At 39.1% G+C, this 22817-nt stretch overlaps 1 protein-coding gene across 3 annotated transcripts in view; it reads right to left on the bottom strand.

Moving 5' to 3' along the window:
- The window catches only part of LOC104604025 (uncharacterized), a 36838-nt gene extending 15265 nt beyond the window's left edge, over positions 1–21573 (bottom strand). For 2 of the 3 annotated variants that reach the window (XM_010268241.3, XM_010268239.3), the window contains exon 1: positions 20694–21573. In XM_010268241.3, coding sequence (XP_010266543.1) covers positions 20694–21431 — 738 coding nt within the window. In that variant the 5' untranslated portion in view covers positions 21432–21573. The remainder of the gene's footprint in view (positions 1–20693) is intronic. The other variant, XM_010268240.3, reaches the window with a different exon arrangement.
- Positions 21574–22817: the final 1244 nt, after the last annotated feature.

Below are 22817 nucleotides of genomic sequence, written 5' to 3'. Positions count from 1 at the left end.
TTCTCTACTTTAACCTAGAATCGAATAGGGTTTTCTTACATGGTATCAGAGCGGTAAAACCTTGTTCTCCTTTCGTTCTTCCTTGCTGCTGTCTTCTTCCTGGGTTCGCCGCCAACCATTTCAGCTTTCCTCAATTTTCTGCTAGCCTGAGTGGAAGCTCGACAAGGGGCCAAAAAGGAGTCGTCGTTTTGTGGTTCTGGAGGTGAGAATGCCTCCAATTACTGTGGTGGTGGTCGTTGAAGTTGTGTACTAGATTTGTGGACAGGTATGAACAGTGCTGTTTTTTGCCCAAATAGTGGATTGTGAATGCTGTGTTTTGGTTCAAATTTTTTTGTTGTGGAGGTTTGGAGTGACTAGTATGCATATCAATCTTGTTCTTCTCTGTTTTACCTCAGATGTGTGCTGAAAGTAGGGTTTTTCGACTGCTGAAGTTCACGACAGCAATGGTGTGGTGGTAGTTGTATTGTGTTGAATGGTGTATTGATGATTCTGAATACTTAAAAGTGAACCCTTGGATCTGGTGTGTGAACAGTTCTGCAGTGTGCAGTACAAGTGTTTGATTTAATGACTGAGTGACTTCAGCCCTTGTATTTTGGTGGGTGAATGGTTCTGCAGTGTGCAGTACAGGTGTTTGATGTAATGACTGAGTGATTTTAGCTTTAGTACTTGATGTGCAATGTGTATTTGAAGAAGTTGGTGGTGTCGTAAGTGAGATAAGTTTTGTAGAAGTGTGTGAGGTTGTGTTGCATATTTGAAGGTGAATTAGTTAAGATGGCATCGATTGGAGATGGGAATGACAATAAAACAGGCGTCATGCTTTCTCCAGACTACCTAAGTGTTCAAATGACATCTATTAAGCTGAATGGTGAGAATTATGTGTCGTGGGCAAAATCTGTGGAAGTGTTCTTAAAGGCCAAGAGAAAGGTAAAACATGTGAGAGAGGAGAAACCTTCCTCTAATTCTCCGAGGTTCAATGACTGGGAATAGGAAGATGCACAAATAATGACATGGCTATGGAACAACATGAAACCAAAAATTAGTGTGAACTTTATATTCCTAGATACAGCTAAAGAAATCTGGGATAATGCTAAGAAGCTATACTCCGGACAAGACAATACAACTAGGGTGTATCAGTTGTACCAAGAGTACTTTAATCTGAAGCAAGGCAGTCAAAGCTTGGAGGAATACTATGCAAGTCTGAGGAATATCCGAAATGAGCTCAATGTGTATCATCCTCTGACATCGGATGTTCAGATTCAACAACAACAGCGTGAACAACTTGATGTGACAAGGTTTCTGGTGGGTTTGAAGGCTGAGTATGAGCCTAATTGAGCACAAATGTTGGGGGGGGGGTGTCTGCTCTTCCCTCACTTGAAGAAGTTTTTGCCCGTCTTAAGAGGACATCTATTGAGTCTGTAGAGCATTCCTCTCTCTCAGACAGATCTGGTTTCGTGGTGACTAAAGGGGGTGGCCGTGGAAATAGAGGTGGTGGTGGTAGTAGTGGACTTCCAGGCAACCGTGGTGGTCCCATGTTTAACTGTGCTGGTGGCCAGAGTGGAGGTCGAGACTCAGGGGGAGGCCGTGGTAAAGGAAGAAGTAATGCCCCTAGGAAGTGTACACACTATGGCTTAGAGGGGCACACAGTTAATTTCTGCTATGATTTACGTGGTCCACCCAACACTTGGGCTAACCATGCTATGACTAAGGATAGTGGTACAATTACTGAAAGCCAGCAAACTGACCCGATTCCCTCCACATCTACTGGTGCTTCTGGGAAGGATATGGTGAGTGTACCCCGTGCAGTATATGAGCAGTTCCTTCAGACATCTCAGCAGAACACCGCTATCCTTGCCCATTCAGGTATGGCTTGCTTTCTTCCAAGCCCTCACACTGGATCATTGACTCCGAAGCCCTGGACCATATGTCTGGGACTCCTAATGTATTTTCTTCCCTTTCTCGGCCCTCCACATCTCAAACAGTTACACTTGCTAATGGTTCTACATCTCCCATTTGTGGTGTTGGTGATGTTGATCTCTCCTCCTTGTCTTTATCATCTGTTTTATATGTTCCCAAGTTCCCCTTTAACCTTATGTCTGTTAGTAGATTAACCAAGTCTCTTAATTGTTCTATAACCTTTTATCCCTCTTCTTATGTGTTTCAGGATCTCAAGACGGGGATGAAGATTGGTGGAGGGCATGAGGCAGGTGGATTGTATTACCTTGATGGTGGTGGCCCTCCAGTAGCTTTTCAGTCGTCTCTTACTCCTCTTCAATGGCACTGCAGACTTGGTCATCCTTCTCTCAAGGCTCTGAAGTTGTTGGTCCCTTGAGTCATCTTTCATCTTTGGATTGTGAGTCATGTCAACTGGGGAAACATCATAGAGTCTCTTTTAGTCCAAGAGTTGATAGTCGTGTCTCGAGTCCTTTTTCTTTAGTTCATTCTGATGTCTGGGGTCCAATCAAAGTGATGTCATACAATGGCTATAAGTATTTTGTAATTTTTGTTGATGACTTTTCAAGGATGACATGGATTTATCTTACGAAAGATCGCAGTGAATTGTTTTCTATTTTTCAAAAATTTTATACTGAAATATGCACCCAATTTGGTGTTCATATTAAAATTCTTCGCTCCGATAATGCCAAGGAGTACAGCTCATCACTATTTCAGTAATACTTAGAGCACCATGGGATAATTCATCAAACTTCTTGTACCTACACCCCACAACAGAACAATGTAGCTGAACAGAAAAATCGACATCTCCTTGAAACTGCTCGGTCCTTGATGCTTAATATGAATGTCCCAAAGCATTTTTGGAGTGATGCCGTCCTCACATCCTGTTTTCTGATCAATCGGATGCCCATGTCCATCCTTGGAAGTCAATCCCCCTTCTCCGTGTTGTTTCCCACCTTGTCTCCATTTCCTCTCACCCCAAGAGTTTTTGGATGTGTTTGTTTTGTTCAACACTTGGGGCCTGGTTTAGACAAGTTAGATGCACGAGCTACTAAGTGTATCTTCCTTGGCTGCTCGAGGACTCAGAAAGGGTATAAGTGCTATAACCCTAAATTCCATAAGTCATTTGTGTGCTCTGATGTCACCTTCTTTGAATCAGTTCCTTTTTTCTCAGATGTTGCGGTTTCTTCTCCTTCCTCCGTAGTTCCTCTTCCCATCCCTATTGTGGATCCCCTTCCGGTGGCTCCCATTCCTGCTGCAGATTCACATCCCACACCAGTTACTACTGAGAGGCCGCCAATCACACAAGTGTATACCCACAGAAGAGCACCGGCCCCTCCTCCAATTCAGCCATCGTCGACAGATCCTGCTATTGCTTCTTCTCCCTCAGATCTTGATCTTCCTATTGCTCTGCGGAAAGGTAAACGTACTTGTACTTCTCATCCTATTTCACACTATGTTTCAGCTGCTCACCTTTCTACTTCTCATCGCAACTTTATATCATTGCTCTCATCTGTTTCCATTCCCAAGACTGTCTAGGAAGCCCTTACCTCCCCAGGGTGGCGGCAAGCCATGGAAGAGGAATTCTCTACTCTACAACACAATCACACGTGAGAACTCACTACTCTTCCTCCTAGTAAGCATGTTGTTGGGTGTAAGTGGGTCTACACAGTGAAGTATCTTCCAGATGGCAGTGTGGAGCGATTGAAGGCCAGGTTAGTGGCCAAGGGCTATTCTCAGTTGTATGGTGTGGACTATATAGAGACATTTTCTCCTGTGGCTAAGATTGGTTCAGTTCGGGTGTTGATTTCTTTAGCTGTTATGTATGATTGGCCTCTTGTACAACTTGACATCAAAAATGCTTTCCTACATGGAATTAACTTATGTCAGAGAAAATATGTTCTTGACCTACTTGAAGAAACAGGGTTATTAGGTGCTAAACCAGCAAAGACTCCTATGGAACTCAATGCCAAGTTGAGTGTTGATGTAAGTGAAGAGTTTGATGATCCTGGAAGATACAGGAGGTTGGTGGGAAAGTTGAACTACCTGACCATTACCCGACCAGATATATCATTTGTTGTGAGTATGGTGAGTCAGTTTATGCAACATCCTCGGATTCCTCATTGGGAAGCAGTTCTAAGGATTGTTAGGTACCTGAAGGGTGCTCCAGGTCGTGGTTTGCTATACCGAAGTGGAGGGACCCTTGAGATAGTAGGGTACACAGATGCTGATTGGGCTGGTTCTATACCAAACAGGAGATCAACTACAGGGTATTGTACATTCCTTGGTGGCAATCTTGTAACTTGGAAGGGCAAGAAACAAACAGTGGTGGCAAGGAGTAGTGCAGAAGTTGAGTACAGGGCTATGGCTCATACCACATGTGAAATAGTATGGTTGAAGAACTTGCTACAAGAGATGGGGTTCTCAGTTGATAAACCCATGAAACTATACTGTGATAACCAAGCTGTTGTTCACATCTCTTCCAACCCAGTCTTCCATGAGAGAACTAAGCATATTGAGGTTGATTGTCACTTCGTAAGAGAGAAAGTGATAAGTGGAGTGATAACCACATCTCATGTGAGCTCAGTAAATCAATGGGCAGATCTCTTTACAAAGGGATTGTCTCGGGGCAGAGTAGATTATATTTGTGACAAGTTGGGACTATATGACATATACTCTCCAGCTTGAGGGGGAGTGTTAGAATACACAAATCAAGGGTATTTTGGTTATTTTGGTTTATCTGTTTGAGAGTGAAAGGTCTATTTTATTTAAGTTTAAGTTATGTGTCCCATCTTTCATGAGGGACAATATGGTCTTTCCTGTAACTCTATTACTTGAAATAAATACAAGTGGGTCGGCTAGGTAGAACTGATTTTTCTTCTTCCTAATCTGGCCGAACCCTTCTTCTCTTCTTCTTCTTCTTCTTTCTTCTCTTCTTCTCTACTTTAACCTAGAATCGAATAGGGTTTTCTTACAGAAGGAACTGGATCATTATCAAAAGGTGAATTGGAAGTGCGATGAGGATGCAAAGGCCTACAAATCACTCGTTTCCCAGCAACGGGTATTTGCCTTTCTTTTGGGGCTGAATCCTACATATGAATCCATGAGGATACAAATCTTAGGAAGTAAGAACCTACCTTCAGTCCAAGAAGTTTATGCCCTAGTTCAGTCTGAAGAGAGCAGAAGAAGTGTGATGAATTGTACAGAAGGGGGACCGATTGCACTAGCTGTCCGAGGGGGTACAAGTTCAAATGTTGGAGGTTCTTTTAAAAAGGGAGATTCACAAAAGAGAGCGGATGACAAAGACCAACTTTGGTGCACTCACTGTCAAAAGTCCAGGCACACTAGAGACACATGTTGGGATCCTCATGGCAAGTCGAAATGGGCTCAGGAATTGTGTAAGAAGTCTGATCTGAGTAAGAAGCCAACCCAGCAGAGTCAGAAGTAATATAACTCAGCAAATGTGGCATCTCAAGAGACTAGTCCCATGGTACCCCAAGAGCGACACTCTAGTTCTGACCCCAAGGAAGAGATCATCAACTCCTTTTGTGACCACTTGGAATTATATGGTAGGACACTTCGCCAGATGGATTCTAGCCCTACTCCTACCTCCTTTGCATCTACATCAGGTAACACTGCCACTGCCTTCCATGTGTCATCTCATACATCTGATTCCCCTTGGATAATTGACTCTGGAACCTCAAACCACATGACTGGTAAGTCAAATTTATTTCAGGCATATAATCTCCTCTCTGGGAGAGATAAGGTGAGACTGGCTGATGGGTCTTATTCCACCATAGCCGGTCAAGGAACCATCTCCCTTCCTCTTGGTCTTACCCTCTCTAATGTGTTGCATGTTCCTAATTTACCTATCAATTTACTTTCCATTAGCAGTATTACTCATTCCTTGAATTGTTCAGTGACCTTCCTTCCTTCTTCGTATGTGTTTCAGGATTTGACTTCGGGGGAGGTAGAGGAAGCATGGTGGATGGCCTCTACATGTTGGAGAATAAAGCTGGTCTTGTGGCTATAGAGTCTTTAAGTTCTTCTAGTGAGAGTCATGCCTACTTGTGGCATAATCATCTTGGTCACCTTTCGTTTAAGTCTTTAAAACTTATGTTTCCTGAGTTGTGTAAGTCTTTGTTAATTAGTAAATTGCAGTGTCATACGTGTCAATTGAGCAAACATTATAGAAATTCCTTTCCTTTAAGAAATAAAATATCTGAATTTCCTTTTCATATTGTCCGTTCTGATGTTTGGGGCCCTATTTCTCTACCTACTGAGACTAGATATAAATATTTCATTACTTTGATCGATGACTACTGTAGATATACTTGGGTGTATCCTATGCGATCGAGAGATGAAGTGCCAAAGATTGTGAAAGACTTTCAACGAATGGTTTTCACTCAATTTCAAACTAAAATTCACATTTTCTAGTCAGACAATGCAAAAGAGTAGTTCCATAGTGATCTCATGGAGTTCTTTGCTTCGTGTGGATCTCTTCATCGAAGCTCTTGTGCCAGGACACCTCAACAAAACGGTGTTGCTGAAAGGAAAAATTGTCATCTACTTGAGGTAGCTCGTGGTTTATTACTTCATATGAATGTTCCGAAATGTTTTTGGATGGATGTTGTTATGTGTGCTGCATATATCGTCAACCGTATGCCATCTCGGTTACTAGAGTATAAGGCCCCACATCAACTCTTGTTTCCTACAGCTCCGTTGTTCCCCATTCCAATGCGTGTCTTTGGGTGTTGTTGCTTTGTTCATGACTTGTCTCCTACTCGCGGTAAACTCGATCCCCATGCCACTCCTTGTGTTTTTCTTGGTTATCTGTTATCTCAAAAGGGTTACTGCTGCTATGATCCTACTTCACGCAAGTACTATGTCTCCATGGATGTATCATTCTTTGAGAGTCAACATTTCTTCTCGATTTCTCCTCAGGAGGAGAGTAGGATTGAGGAGAAACACACTCAAGTTCCACTACCTCCTCTTCTCGACCCTTCTCCATTTCGGGTCTTTCTTCGCCGCCATAAGAGCTAGCAGAGTTCAAGAGCCATGGAACCTGAAACTATGCAACCAATATCATCAGACTCTCCAGAGGTAGGTCCTCCTCACCAGCCAGGTACACTTGTTCCCATTGACATGCCTGAATCTCTTAACATTGATCCTCCTGTTGTTAATGATCTTGATGTTCCTATTGCTAAGAGAAAGGGTGTTAGGTCTTATACTACTAATCATCCTATCTCTCACTTTGTGTCCTATGATCATACTTCACCTTCATACCGTGCATTCCTTTCCTCTATTGGCAGTGTATCTGTTCCTAAGAATGTGGCAGAAGCTTTATCCAAACCTAAATGGACAGATGCAATGAACGAAGAAATTAATGCCTTACACAAAAATGACACCTAGGAGTTAGTAGATCTTCCTGAAGGGAAGGAACCATTGGGTTGCAAGTGGGTATTCACAGTAAAGCATAGAGCTGATGATTCAGTAGAAAGATACAAAGCTAGATTGGTGGCCAAAGGGTTTACACAAGTGTATGGAGTAGACTATGCAGAGACCTTTGCTCTAGTAGCCAAGATGAATTCAATCATGATCCTCCTCTCACTGGCAGCTAACCTTGATTGGGAAGTTCATCAATTGGAAATCAAGAATGCATTCTTAAATGGTGACCTAGAGGAAGAGGCTTACATGACTCAACCTCCAGGTTTTTGTGCCAAAGGTAGTGAGCAGAAGGTGTGCAAAAGTTAAAAAAATCTTTATATAAGTTGAAGCAATCACCTCGGGCCTGGTTTAGTAGGTTTCATTCAGCAGTGCAACAGATGGGATTCAAACAATGTCAGTCAGATCATACTTTATTTGTGAAAAAAGGTGAAGGGAAAATTGTAGTTTTAATTGTCTATGTTGATGACATAGTAATCATAGAAGATTGGAAGACTGAAATACAAAAGCTGAAGAAATTCCTAGCCACTCAATTTGAGGTGAAAAATCTAGGCCCCTTACGTTATTTTCTTGGAATTGAAGTTGCTCGCTCAAAAAGGGGCATCTTTATTTCCCAAAGAAAATATGTACTAGATCTATTAGAGGATACAAGCAAGTTGGGAGTGAAACCAATTGATTCACCCATTGAACCCAACCATCAGCTAGGAGATAGTCAGGGGGAGTGTTTGAAAGATGTAAAGAAGTTCCAGAGACTTGTAGGGAAACTCTTATATTTGTCTATGACCAGACCTGATATTGCCTATGCAATGGGTGTTCCTAGTTAGTCCATGCATAATCCTAAGACAACTCACTTTGAAGCTACAGAAAGAATCCTTAGATACCTCAAAAAGTTCCCAAGAGCTGATTTGCTTTTCCAGAAACATGGGCATTTGAAAGTAGAGGTGTATACAGATGTTGATTGGGCAGGGGCAATCAATGACAGAAAATCTACTAGTGGGTATTGTACCTTTGTGGGAGGAAACCTAATCACCTGGAGAAGTAAGAAGCAAAGTATGGTGGCTATATCCAGTGCTGAGGCAGAATACAGAGCCATGTCTCATGGAGTTGCTGAAATGATGTAGATAAAAAATTTGTTAGGAGAGTTGGGTTTTAAAGTTAACAAACCTATGTCACTCTACCGTGACAACAAGGCTGCTATCAACATTGTTGCTAACCCAATCCTCCATGATAGAACAAAACATATTGAAGTGGACAAGCATTTTATTAGAGAAAAACTTGTGAGCGGAGAAGTGTACACTCCTTATGTTAGTTTAAAGGAACAACTTGCAGACATCTTCACCAAGGGCCTTCAACATGTGCGGCATAATAATCTATGTGACAAGTTGGCCATGATTGACATCCATGTCCCAACTTGAGGGGGAGTGTTGGAATGTTAGCTTTATTTATCATGTTTGTATTCTGCTGAGTTAGGGTCCGTTTGGACAAATTAAGGCAGTTTTTTCTTTGGTTTTTTATGTTGTAACTTAAGTAGGGGCATAAGAGTCCTTTCCCTTCTAATTATGGTTGCCCTATATATATTAATATAAGCTGGCGCCGCCAGTACTGTAGCAGACTCCAAATCTCTCTCTTCTCTTCTCTCCTCTCTTCTCTCCTCTCTTCCTCTTCTCTTCTCCTACCTCTCTTCTCCTCTGTTCAGCTGTTAATAAATCCAACAAAAACCACCCCTAATAGAAATTAAAAGGCTTACCTCTGATCCCCAAGCGTCCGGTTCAAACTGTCTCTACGACCTATAACAAGGTTTCTCCAATTATCTAGGGTTTTCGGGAAAAATCTCCAAGAACCTGCCCTGGGCTTCAACTAAGGATGACAAACCTCCACAAAACTCTCCAAAAACCTTCCTAACTGGGCTGCATAAGTAGCTGATTGATCAACCGATCAGTTCTCCATACACACTATGTATAGGAAAGAAAGGAGAAAAAAGTTGAACGTGAGAACCCGCTCTGATACCAAGTTGAAAATTACACCTACAGTAATTCAGATAATGCAAGAAAAGAAGAGAAGAGAGAAAGAAAGAAGAAGAAAGAAGTTTCAGCAATAGGATGTGGAAGAAGAAAAGAAGGGAAGAGAGAAAAGAAGAATTCAAACCTCTCTCTCTAGCCCCCTTTCATCACTTCTATTAATAATTCTAAGTCTGAGTACAATTACTTGGATGCCCTTAATGGGGCGGCTAGTACTAAAGAAATAATTAAAGAAAATAAAAGAAGGCCCATAACTAAGAAACATAACTTTTAAATACTACTTAAAAGAAATAAAGAACACTAAGGCCCATTCTCGCTACAATTTTTTCAATTTTTTAATAATTTGGTTTCGGTTCGGATTTATATTTTATAAGTTCGGTTTTTAAAAATTCAGTTTATTTGGTTCGGTTTTTAACCGAATAAACCGAATGCTCACCCCTAGGGGATTGGAATTAAGGGTTTTGTTATACTTTTTACTTCTATCCTTTTCTTTTGTTTATCCATTACTTTGATTCAAAAATTCATAACAAGAGATTAAGGAGGACTTTACCTAGAGAATAATAGTGAGATGGGAAAAACGAAGAGATGCATCCAAAAATTTACCTAGAGAATAATGTATCAAAGAATACCACTTAGGCTAGAAGGAAATTTTTATATGACAACTATAAAACCAGCAATATTATATGAAGTAGAGTGTTAAACAGTCAAGGAAATAACTTGTCCAAACAATAATTGTGGTAATGATGCGAATATTGAGATGGATGAGTGAAAAAACTGGAAAATATAGGATTAGAAATGACCATACTACTATGAATCTAGGAATAGCCCCAAAAGGTGACAAAATGAGGAAAAGTAAACCAAGATGGTCTAGTCATTTGCATAGAAGGCCATCTATGGCAGCAGTAAAAGGAAGTAATCTATTATAAGCTTAAGGATCTAGAAGTGGTAAAGGCAAACAAAAAAGGAAATAGATTGAAGTAGTGAACAATCCTAAAACAAAGGAAAAGTAAAAGAGAAGCTGAAGGTAACAATGTAAGAAGAGAGAGAAAGAGAAAAGAGAGGAGAAAGAGAAGAAGAGAATGAATAGAATAAGAGAACTAGGGCTGTGGCTTAGAGAGAAGAGAATCAACCTCTTTAACTGCCACCCCTTATTTTATTAATAAACAAGTGGACAAAATTATTCTTATGCCCCTACTTAAGTTACAACTTACAATACACTTAACCAATAAAAAGAAAGAAAGAAAAGACTCTTATGCCCTTGCCACCTAAACTGTTAACACATAAAATAAGGTCTAGTTTCTAACAGTAGTAGTTAGAAATGACTCGAGGGCCCATAATTTGACATAAGGACTGGCAACAAATAGAGTAAAATATTGGAACAAGATTCACATAATCAGCCACACATAGTTGGGAAAAGGCTTTATTAAGTTGAGTATAAATAGCCAAGTCATTTATTAGAAAAATAAGAGAGACAGAGAGGGAATAGGAGGAGAAAATTGAAAAAGAAAAGGTGTGCTACTTAATCCTGTACAACTCCATTAAAGCCTTCAAAGAATCTTGAACATATCAAGAACTAAATCTTCCAGGCCCAGATAGGGTTGCAGCCAAATTGGACCTCTAACTTATTGCAAGCTTTGTTTATTAGATCATAGCTTAGTCCTTTAGAACATTAGCTTGCTATAGTTGCTTGTGCCATCTTTCCTGGGTATTACTTTGCTTTGATATCAAATGAGTTTGTGTCACTAACAAAGTACTTCTAGGTTCTAAAAAGGCATTATTGGAATAGCCACTGCCTAGCTACTCATTGTTCTTCCAAAACCACGAAATGACGAAATACATGGTAGAGAAACTAAGGCAGATTTTTCAACTTCACAACCTAATTACAACTTGAATTGTGTTCAGGAAGTGTTTAAAAAACACTTTGAATCAATCTTATCTGTGATTATCCTCCTCTTCTTATGCTTCCTTCTTTCATAATTTTTCCACCCACTATTTTCTGACCTTGACTGTCTGAAACAACTGTGGAATTGCAGTTTAAAAATAGTATTATGCAGTATTTTGTGATGGTGCATGTCAGAAAATGCAGCAGAAAACTATTTTAAGACCACAGAGTTTTCACTATATCTTTTGATTCCCTTGAACATGGCTTGCTTTATCATGAAAACAAGTAATATGGTGCTTAACATCTTCTCCCTCTCACAAATCCTTTATCCAAAGTTGTTTATACCATTGCCTTTGCTTTGAGTCATCGAATTGGAACCTATTGTGTCAATGAAATGAAGCAATGACTAGTTGTTTTGACCTTCATAGGCTATGCCATAAAATGCATTTTCTAAATTTAAGTTTTTAATAACTAATAAATTATAAAACTTCTATTAAAATCAATGAAAGGAATAAACAAGAGAGATTACATATATATGCCCCAAGACCATTAAGAATACAAGGAACAAAACAGGTTTTTGCTTGACCCATTAGGACATGTTTTCCCCAACCTACCACTGTAGGGTAGGGCCTGTAGGAAACTGTGGAACCCACATTAGTGTACTCGTGTGACAGCCTGAGTTGTACTTATATTTAATTAAGTCATTGATTAGGATCAGCTTTCCTAGTAGGATTAGTTTTAATCTTATTCTATCTTATCTAGGATTAGTTTGTAATTATCTTATCTTGCCATGTAAGCATTAAGTTCTTTTACAATTAGGAAACTATGTATATAAATTCAAAGGGTGGGGCGGCTGTTTTATCACACCAACCACTCTCTTCTCTCAAAAGTCCTTCCATGAGTTCTCCCTCTCTATCTCTCTTCTCTTCTCCTCTTCTCTTCCTTTCTTTTATTTTCTGTTCAAAATCTAAAGAAAATATGTAGTCTTGTACGACTACTTGGTATCAGAGCCAAGATTAGGGCTTCTCATGCGAGTTTGATCCATCCAACCACATGAGAATTGCCTAGGGCTGGTAGAATAGAGAAAAATCTCTCTTCGGCTGATTCTTGGAGGTTATCTACAGCAGCAGTCAAAAAATTGGATTGAATCTTTGATAACTAGGAAGAGTCAGAGGAAGAGAAAAGGATCAAGATCAGTCCTTGATCAGTACTAGAGGTGGCGATCAGAATTTCAGAGGATTTCTGTTCAAGATCAGTTTTTTCTTTCAAGACTAGAGGATCAAGATCAGTCCTTGATCAAGACAAGAGGCAGCAATCTAAATTTCAGAAGATTTCTGGTTCAAGATCAGTTTTTCTCTTCAAGACTGAAGTTGATTATCAAGATCAGAGTTTCTCAGAATTTTCTGGTAAGTTTTCAAGCTTTTCTTGAAATCGGCAGCAATGATACCTTGATATAAGAGGTATGATTAAGAAAAAATCCCTCATTTTTGTATTCCTTTTAGGGTTTAAGAGAAAACCCTCAAGTTTCAGGGCTGGTATTGCTTCATGGAGGTAATCAGATTTGTCTCCCTCAATTTCTTTGCTCTTTGGAAGATCCAGTAGAGCTAGGACTGTTACAGTTAATTACTGCTATCAGTCTCAATAGGCCAACTAGGGTTTCTGAATCAGAACCCTCCATCTAGACCCACTATTACCTGTTACAGACCCAGTAGGCCGATTGGTACAACAATTAGCTAGTATTCTGATTAATAATGGAGTTTAAAATCCAAGGGGAGGGTGTTTTTGGGGCTGGTTCAGGTAGCATGGCTGAAAACACCTTCCAGATTACAACTGTAAAGTTTGATGGTTCAAACTACTTAGAGTGGGCCCAATCAGCCATGATGACCATTGGGAGAAGAGGAAAGCTGAACTATTTGTTGGGAGATGTGAAGGAACCAACCAAGGAGGATCCCACTTATGCTAAGTGGATTCAAGAAAATTATTTGGTGATGACATGGCTGTGCAACTCTATGCAGCCACACATCAGCCGAAATTATTTATGGACAAAAATAGCTAAAGAAATATGGAAAGTTGTGAAAAAAACCTACTCTCAGCCCCTTAATGTTGTTAGGGATTATGAGCTGAAATGTGAGGTTAAAAATCTCAGACAAGGAGAGAAACAGGTCTCTGTTTATTTTTCAACCCTAAAATCTCTGTGGCATGAGATTGACCACCTTGAGACAATTGAATGGGAGAGTCAGAAAGATGCACAAGCTTACAGAAGGCAAGTTGAAACTAACAGAGTATTTGAGTTCCTGGCTGGTCTAAATTCTAAGTATGATATTGTAAGACAACAGCTATTGACAAGAGAAAGTGTGACTCTGTCTCAAGCATATTCCCTAGTGCATAGTGAAGAGACTAGGAGAAAAGTTATGTTACAGCAGCAGCCTTTCGAATCTGCCCTGGCAGCAATTAAACCCAAGTCTGGTGATAAGGAAAGGGATATGAAGAAAGAGGCTAAAAAGGACCTAGTTTGTGAACATTGCAAGAAATCTAAACACACTAAAGACACTTGTTGGAAGTTGCATCCACATCTAGCTCCAGCAAAACTTAGAAACAAAAAGGGGAATGCCAATATGGCTGTCAACACTGATAGTGCAGCCTCAACAGCCTCAAGAGGCACTCCTCTACACACCCTAGCTGTTGTCCGAGCTGCCATGACATAATTGGAAAGTGAAGTTAGTAACTCAGTCTCAACTCCTCAGTCACCATCAGCTCCTTCAACCTCATCCTTTGCCCAATTAGGTAATCAGGCCCCAGCTTATCATGCTTCAGCTCCAAGTAATACAAAACATTCTTGAATAATAGACTCAAGAGCATCTGACCATATGGTTGGCTTGCCATCACTTTTCTCTACCTATCATTTATCTTCTAGTAAAGACAAAGTGTTCATTGCTGATGGATCCCTTGTTCCTATTTCTGGCAAAGGAGACATCAAGTTGTCTAATGTCATTTCCCTATCCTCCGTCCTGCATGTTCCTAAGCTTAATACTAACTTGCTCTCAATTAGTAGCATTACAAAAAAACAGAATTGTTCAGTAACCTTTTTTCCGATTTCTGGCAAAGGAGACATCAAGTTGTCTGATGCCATTTCCCTATCCTCCGTCCTGCATGTTCCTAACCTTAACACTAACTTGCTCTCAGTTAGTAGCATTACAAAAAAACAGAATTGTTTAGTAACCTTTTTTCCGGATCGATGTGTTTTTTAGGATCTGGAGACAAGGAAGGTGATTGGGACTGGCCATGAGACAAATGGAATCTACCTACTTGGAGGAAGTGCTCATCAAGAAGATAGTGAATCTAAGAAATCCTTTGTTTCTTAGTCTGTTGATCAGGTGATGCTTTGGCATAATAGGATGGGTCATTTATCCTCTCAGGCTTTGAAGAGTTTGTTTCCTAGTTTATTTGAATCTGTTCAGATGTCTAGTTTGAAGTGTAAAAGTTGTGAGCTTGCAAAACATTGCAGGACAACCTATTCATTAAGTAATAACAAAAGCAATATTCCTTTTGAAATTGTACATACTGATGTTTGGGGACCCTATATTTGTTGATGATTATACTCGGTTTTCTTGGGTTTACCTTATGTGCTCTCGAGATGAGGTTCCTGCATTAACCCGGATCTTTCATCAAATGATTTTAACCCAATTTGGGGTTAAAATTAAAATTTTTAGATCCGATAATGCAAAAGAATATTTTGCAAACCCATTAGCCTCCTACATGCTTAATCATGGGATTATCCATCAGATTACCTACCTACATACACCACAACAGAATGGGGTTGTTGAAAGAAAAAATAGACACATATTGGAGGTAGCCAAAGGCATTATGTATACCTCAAATGTGCCTATACGTTTCTGGGGGGATGCTGTTCTTATAGCAATTTATCTCATCAATCGGATTCCCTCACAAATTCTTGACATGAAACCTCCATTTATCCTTTTATACCCTAATAAAGAATTGTTTACCATTCCACTCAAAACCTTTGGGTGCACTTGCTTCGTTCAAATCCTTAGCCCTCATCGTTCCAAAATTGATCCTAAGGCCTCCAAATGTATTTTCCTTGGTTATGCCCAAACTCAAAAGGGATATTGTTGTTATGAACCCACTTCTGGAAAAAGATTTGTCTCAATGGATGTCACCTTCTTTGAGGATAAACCCTATTATCCAAGGGTTTCTCCTTAGGAGGAGAATAGTGAGGCTAGGAGTAGCTCATCAGAAGTTCCTTTACCAATCCAATTAAGTGAAGAAGGGTGTAATGGGGAAGGTTGTCAAAGGTGTAGGGATGTGAGAGTCTATCACAGACAATGGAGACAAGTTGATTTCGGACATCAGTAGTGCAGGCCAGTCCTAGTCCCCTCTACAAATCCAGATCCTGGTACCACAATAGCCCCAGTTCCTTCTGCAGATCCAGATCCAGGTACAACAGATATTACAAATGAGAGACATCCCACCATGGAGCATTCACCTTCATTAGATGATCTTGACCTTCCCATAGCAGTTTGTAAGGGCAAGCGTCATTGCACCACATCCACAACTCACAGCATTTCTTAGTTCTTGTCCTATGATCATTTGTCTCCCTCCTATAAGTCTTTTCTCGCATCCATTACTAATATTCCCATTCCCAGAACAATACAGGAAGCATTGGAAGTACCAGAATGGAAAGATGCAATAAAAGTAGAAATGGATGCCCTCATCAAAAACAATACATGGGAGATAGTTGATCAGCCTAAGAAATCGGTTGGATGTAGATGGGTATTCACTGTGAAACATAATGTTGATGGTTCTGTTGAAAGGTATAAGGCCCGATTAGTTGCAAAAGGATTTACTTAGACATATGCTATTGACTACTTAGAAACTTTTGCACCAGTAGCAAAGATGACCACTATCAGAGTCCTATTATCTCTTGCAGCTAATTACTCTTGGTCGTTGTATCAGATGGATGTTAAAAACGCCTTTCTCAATGTAGACTTGTAGGAAGAAGTTTACATGCAGTTGCCTCCTGGATTTTATGGTACGAAGACAAGAAAAAAGGTTTGCCGGTTGAACAAAGCTTTATATGGACTAAAACAGTCTCCTAGAGCTTGGTTTGACAGATTCAGACGAGCCCTTGATAGGTTCGGATATGTGCAAGCCTAGTAAGACCACACCTTGTTTATTAAGAGAGTGGATTCTTCCATAACTTTGCTTGTTGTGTATGTGGACGATATTGTAGTAACAAGGAGTGATACTAATGAAATTGAGTCTCTTAAGCAACTTCTTCATCAAGAGTTTGAGGTGAAAGATCTGGGGGAACTACAATACTTCTTGGGCATTAAGATAGCTAGATCCAAGCATGGGATTTTTGTCTCTCAACGAAAGTATGTCCTTTATCTGCTAGAAAAAGCAAGAAAATTGGGAGTTAAGCCTGCAGACACACCTATTGAACAGAACCACAGGATTAGTGCAGAGGGTGGAGAGCCTCTTGAAGATAAAGCTATGTTCCAACGGTTAGTTGGAAAACTTCTCTATCTTTGCCTTACACGACCTGACATCAGTTATGTAGTCAGTATATGCACTCTCCTAGAACTACTCACCTCCTTGCGGTTGAGAGGATATTAGCATATTTGAAGAGGTCCCCAGGCAAGGCATTTTGTTCAAGAAAAATGACCACATAAAGATATAAGTTTACACAGATGTTGATTGGGCTGGGTGTGTTGATGATCGAAGATCTACCTCTGGATATTGTGCCTTTGTAGGAGATAATCCGGTCTCCTGGAAGAGTAAGAAACAAAGTGTTGTCTCTCGTTCCAGTGTTGAAGCTGAATATAGGTCCATGGAAAATGGTGTGGCTGAGATTCTATGGTTAAGATCATTACTTGAGGAATTGGGTATTGTTTATGAAAAACCCCTAATGTTGTATTGCGATAATCAGGTTGCCATTAATATAGACCATAATCCAGTACAGCATGACAGAACTAAGCATATTGAAGTGAACCGGCATTTTATTAGAGAAAATGTTACATCTCAAAAAGTATGCCTCCCCTACATCACCTCCGACATGCAGCTTGCAAACCTTCTCACCAAGGCTGTTTCGAGAAAGAAGTTAGAAGAAGACCTATGCAAGTTGGGAATGACAAACATCTACTCCCAACTTGACGGGGAGTGTAGGAAACTGTGAACCCCACATTAGTGTACTCGTGTGACAGCTTGAGTTGTACTTAGATTTAATTAAGTCAATGATTAGGATCAGCTTTCCTAGTAGGATTAGTTTTAATCTTATTCTATCTTATCTAGGATTAGTTTTTAATTATCTTATCTTGCCATGTAAGCATTAATTTCTTTTACAATTAGGAAACTATGTATATAAATTCAAAGGGTGGGGAGCTGTTTTATCACACCAACCACTCTCTTCTCTCAAAAGTCCTTCCACGAGTTCTCCCTCTCTATCTCTCTTCTTCTCTTCTCCTCTTCTCTTCCTTTCTTTTATTTTCTGTTCAAAATCTAAAGAATATACGTAGTCCTGTACGACTACCCAAACAAATCACTTCCAAGTTTCCTCCTAAAGCTACCTCATCTACTAGAAAATTTATGTACGTTCTTTACATTGCAAGCATAAAAGTTATGGCAGGATGTGCTGAGACAGGGAGTAATCTTTGTTTCTCAGAGAAAGAAGTGATACCTTGATTATATGACGACTTTGTTTATGGCAACTCCAGGCCCTCCATGCTAGCATATCACTAATTGGAATAACATCCAAAAGAGCTCCTCTGCCACTATTTCTCTTTTATTTTAGGTTTTATTTCTATTTTATATACCCTCCTCACTAGCCATATTCCATGGTGGATAAAGTAATTAATGTGCAATAACAATATAAAGACACATGCAATACTAACTTTCAGAGTTGGAGATACAAATAAAATACTTATCAAAAAAAGATACAAATAAACAAAATTAAAATCAGGGTCAACTAGGTGGACTAGTTGTTAGTCAACCTGGTTGTTTGAGAGTGGCCACTTTGTAAAAATAAAAATTTAAAAAAAAAACAAAGGTTATCTCCATATCCAGTCCACCCATCCCAAGACCTTTTTTTTTACACCTTTTAGTCAACCTAGTTGATGGTTAGTCATGTCAGCCAACTAGATATGATAGGTATCAATCTACTAGTCAATGATGAAGCTGTTACGGCCTTCAACTCAAATAGTTGTTGACTGCCTGACACTTCAATAGCACTTATTTGACTGAGCTTTCAAACTAGGCTTGGAGAACCAATGTTCTTGTTTTACAATTAATGGGTAATTAGTTGTTGTTCCTACACTTCTACAAAGCTAGCAAAGTTGTGGTACTACAACAAACATGACTTTAACAGAACCTTTAGTCTTGTTGTAAAACCTACAAAGCGATAACTATTTGTCCTTGCTTTACAAACAACTAGTGCAGGTTCCAGCTATCTGAGGTGTTGGAAGGGGGGATTGGATGCAACCTAATATTTGGCAAATTAGCACAAAGTGATAACTCTCAGACTTGAAATTTCATATTCATGATTATCACTATAGAATTTTAGTACTGCACCATTGTAACTGCCCCTCTTGTAGTAAACAACTGAACATATAAAATGCATAAAGAAATCTTCAGGAGGAAATTCATATGTGCTAGCCTCCAAGATTCATCAATCCACTGTGTTCATGTCACACATGTAATCTTCACAATGCTATTATGGGCCTTATGGCCTTAAAGGAACTCCTTGTGTATTTTCATAGTTTTAGCTCCTTTTCACTTGAGCTTTGGTTTATCTACAATCAAACTGATTTTTCAATGATTGTTTTTCATGGAGCTTATGGAATCATGGATTTCAGCTCCTTACCACTTGAGATTTGGTTTATCTACAATCTAGTTGATTCTTAAATAATTGTTTTTCATGCAACCTGTGGGGTCATGTATCTTCTCCTGTAATGCAAAAGCATTACCCTCAATAGAAATATTGTTGACAATATTCAGCAGCTTATTGTCTCATTCCTTGTTTACACTCTGCTTTCATATGAATGACTTCTTCATCAATATGGAGATTTCTGCCTGTTGTAATTCCTTAATTCCTAATGCAAATGAAATATCCTTTGAATCCCCTTAGCAATCTAATATGCTTAATGTCAAGTTCCTCTCAAAATCCTCTGATTGTTGGTTCTAAAAGCTATTTGTGATGGCAAACCACTCTTTGATGTTACCACTTGCCAATAGCATCTTAAAGCTCTTCAATACCTTCAGCCAATATTCCTTGCTTTGTGAATCCAGTCTGCTAGTTTCTTCATGCCACAACATCTGTTTATTTAGCAGCAGTTAGAGGTAACTTAGGATTTGACTTTGTCTTTCATGCATCTTTATTTCTTTAATTATTGGCATGTTACAATGCACAATGAGCTGGGTTTTCAGATTATAGACACTCCACGTCAAATGGTGCCATTAGGGCTCTAACTTAATGTCACAATAGTGTGACAAGAAGGAACCAACAGTCTCATGTCCTAACCTTGAGGCTGAGTATCAATTTCTTGCAGTTATCACTGCTGAATTAGTGTAAGTGCAATATTTAACTTATCATTTATATTTGCTTGTTATTTCACTCTCCAATACTTACCTGTAACAGCATCAATTTTATATACTTGGCACTTTGGCAGTCAATCCTAAAAATATTAATGACTCTATAAATAGGACCACTAGCTATTTGTGTAATCTTAAATCTCTAATAGGCACTTTGGCAGTCAATCCTGAATTAGTGTAAGTGCAATATTTAACTTTTCATTTATATTTACTTGTTATTTCACTCTCCAATACTTATCTGTAACAGCATCAATTTTATATACTTGGCACTTTGGCAGTCAATCCTAAAAATATTAATGACTCTATAAATAGGACCACTAGTTATTTGTGTAATCTTAAATCTCTAAAGGCCTTTAGGTCGTCAATCATCTGTTCTGACCACAAAAGAAAATTTTCACATTCTATTTCCTAGTTCTCAAAGGTACCTGGCAGATGACTGGCACTTGGGCACCTAGGAGGCCCAATTTCAACCAAAGCTTATATGATATGTAATACCTCAGTAAACACTACGAACAACTTCATATAATAAAGAAGTGGCAGCGGACCAATGGTATTGGTAATGGTAGCAGCAATAGTATGATGATAACTGAAGGTTGCAAAGAATAAACCACTAGATAACCTTGCTAACACGACTGACCCAGTAATCAGATCATCTAGTTTAGTCTTGACAGACAAACAGCAGATGCAAAATACATAAATAATGAAACCCAAAACCTCTAACAAATAAATGCAGAACTTAAAAAATAACAAAATTTTGAGCCAAAACAAGCAGAAAAGCCAGCACGCTTTACCTCTGCTTGCATCCCAGCATGGCGCCGAACTCCAATTGCATCATACATGACAATGAGACTAAAACCCAAACACACAGGAAACAGAGAGTCCGCCACTCCATGACACAGTGCCACGGAAGTCGTTAGAGCCGTGCACAGGGCCGAGTGCGACGAGGGCATCCCTCCAGAAGCGAACAGGATCCTGAAGTCCCATTTCCTCTCCATGAAGAAATTCAGGAATATCTTAATCAACTGAGCTATCACCCAAGCTATCAATCCAGACACGAAAGTCGGATTTGCAGCGAGTGTTGCCACCACCGGACTGATTCGAACCTTCGCCGTGGACGTCACGCTCAGAAGAGACACCCCAATTCCTCCACTCAAGTCATCTGATACTCCTTCCCACAGGTCGCATCCTCTCAAAGAAGAAACCCATTTCTCCGCCAAATCTTTCAACAGAACATTACCCGTTCTGATTCCTGAAGCCACGACCACGAAGTCTTTAATGCTCTGTATAAGTGGCATTAGAGCATAAAATAAATCGGTGGGTATACGGTGATTGCATCTGTTCCTCGGGAAGTTCAAGTACGAAGGAGGTCGATATGAAACAGGAATTGCAGCAAAGTTTCTGCGTTTCGTAAAACAGTTAAATTTGAAAAATGAGAAGCAATTGTTCTTGCTGTTAAGAAATCCAAACTCAGGGTTCGGTTTCTTATAAATGGAAGCCCTAAATAAGGGACTTATTGCCATGGAGTCCATTAGAGAATCTTCTCTTCTCTGCTATCAGCATATCAGATTCATAGGGAGACAGTCAGACAGAGCGACGAGAAATAAAGGTAACTTCAACTTGTCCCGTCACGTGGAATAGAGGCAGTTGGACGTTTTTCCATCGGGACATTATTACCTGAAAACCCATGCTATACCCTATAATCAATTGCGTACCTTTAATTTGGCTTTGTGTCATAATGTTGCTTATCAACTTGTTCCGGATATGATTTAAGGCTGTGTTTGTTTTGAAAGAAAAGATATGATGCTTAAAAATACAACGTTTCCCTACCCTTTCTTTCAAACAAAATATAGCCTTAGGTGGCGTTTTATAAATCTGAAATCTGAAAAGTTAAAAAGATATTAAAAATGTTTCAACTTTTTAGAGACTGTGAAGAGAATATTGTTTGTGTTGGATCGAACCTTTAGCATCTGAAATTCCTTAATTTTACTATTTTACCCCTAGAACAAACTATATGGTAATTTTGAATTCAATCTTGTATTATTTCATAAAATATAATTTATTAAATTTAAAATAATATGAATAAATTATTATAAATTATAAACAAATTAAAAAATTAAAATAAGAATAAAATTGAAAATACATATAATTTTATAAATTAAAAATGAATTATTAAAAGTTAAAATAATAATGAAAATAGTAATAAAGTCCATAAAGCAATGAAAAAAAAATATTTAATAATTATCAAATTATTATTAAATTAAAACTATTAAAATATTTAATAATTAATAAAAATACAAATAGTTAATAATTAATAAAAATAAAAATTATAAAATTGAACGCCACTGTTGAGATAGGGCCACCACTAAGAGAGAGAGAGAGAGAGAGAGAAGGGCAGAGGGAGAAGCTTGTGCCATTGGTTCGTTGTCAGTGGAGAAGAAGAAGAAGAAGAAGAGAGAGAGGGGGGGAGAGAGAAGGGCAGAGGGAGAACCTTATGCCATTGGTTTGTTGTTAGTGGAGAAGAAGAAGAAGAAGAAAAAGAAAAAGATGATGATGATGATGATGATGAGGGGCATAACGAGAATGGGCATTTTTGTCTTTTAATACGGTTTAAAAGACGTCTGAGAGCATTAAGTCACTGACCCACCTCTTACAAATTTAGATATGAAAATGCATTTCAAATCCTTTTTTTAGACTCAACCCAAACATAGGTAGTGTCTGAAAAGCAACATTTTCAAACTTTAGAGGTCTGAAAAGTGTTATCAAATGCCACCTTAATCATTCAATGATGAACCTCACCTGTGTATAAGTCAGGATCTTAAGAAACACACTATTAGCTACATTCACCAGCCCCACGTTGGGAATTTTGGTGATATAAACTACAAGAGATGTTCATAATGTGTAGTTGGGCAAATGTG

This window comes from Nelumbo nucifera, chromosome 3, assembly GCF_055504915.1.
Source record: "Nelumbo nucifera cultivar China Antique chromosome 3, China Antique-T2T, whole genome shotgun sequence".
NCBI lineage: Eukaryota > Viridiplantae > Streptophyta > Magnoliopsida > Proteales > Nelumbonaceae > Nelumbo > Nelumbo nucifera.
Note: the sequence above shows the minus strand (reverse complement) of the source record. Positions and strands in the feature narration are given on the sequence as shown.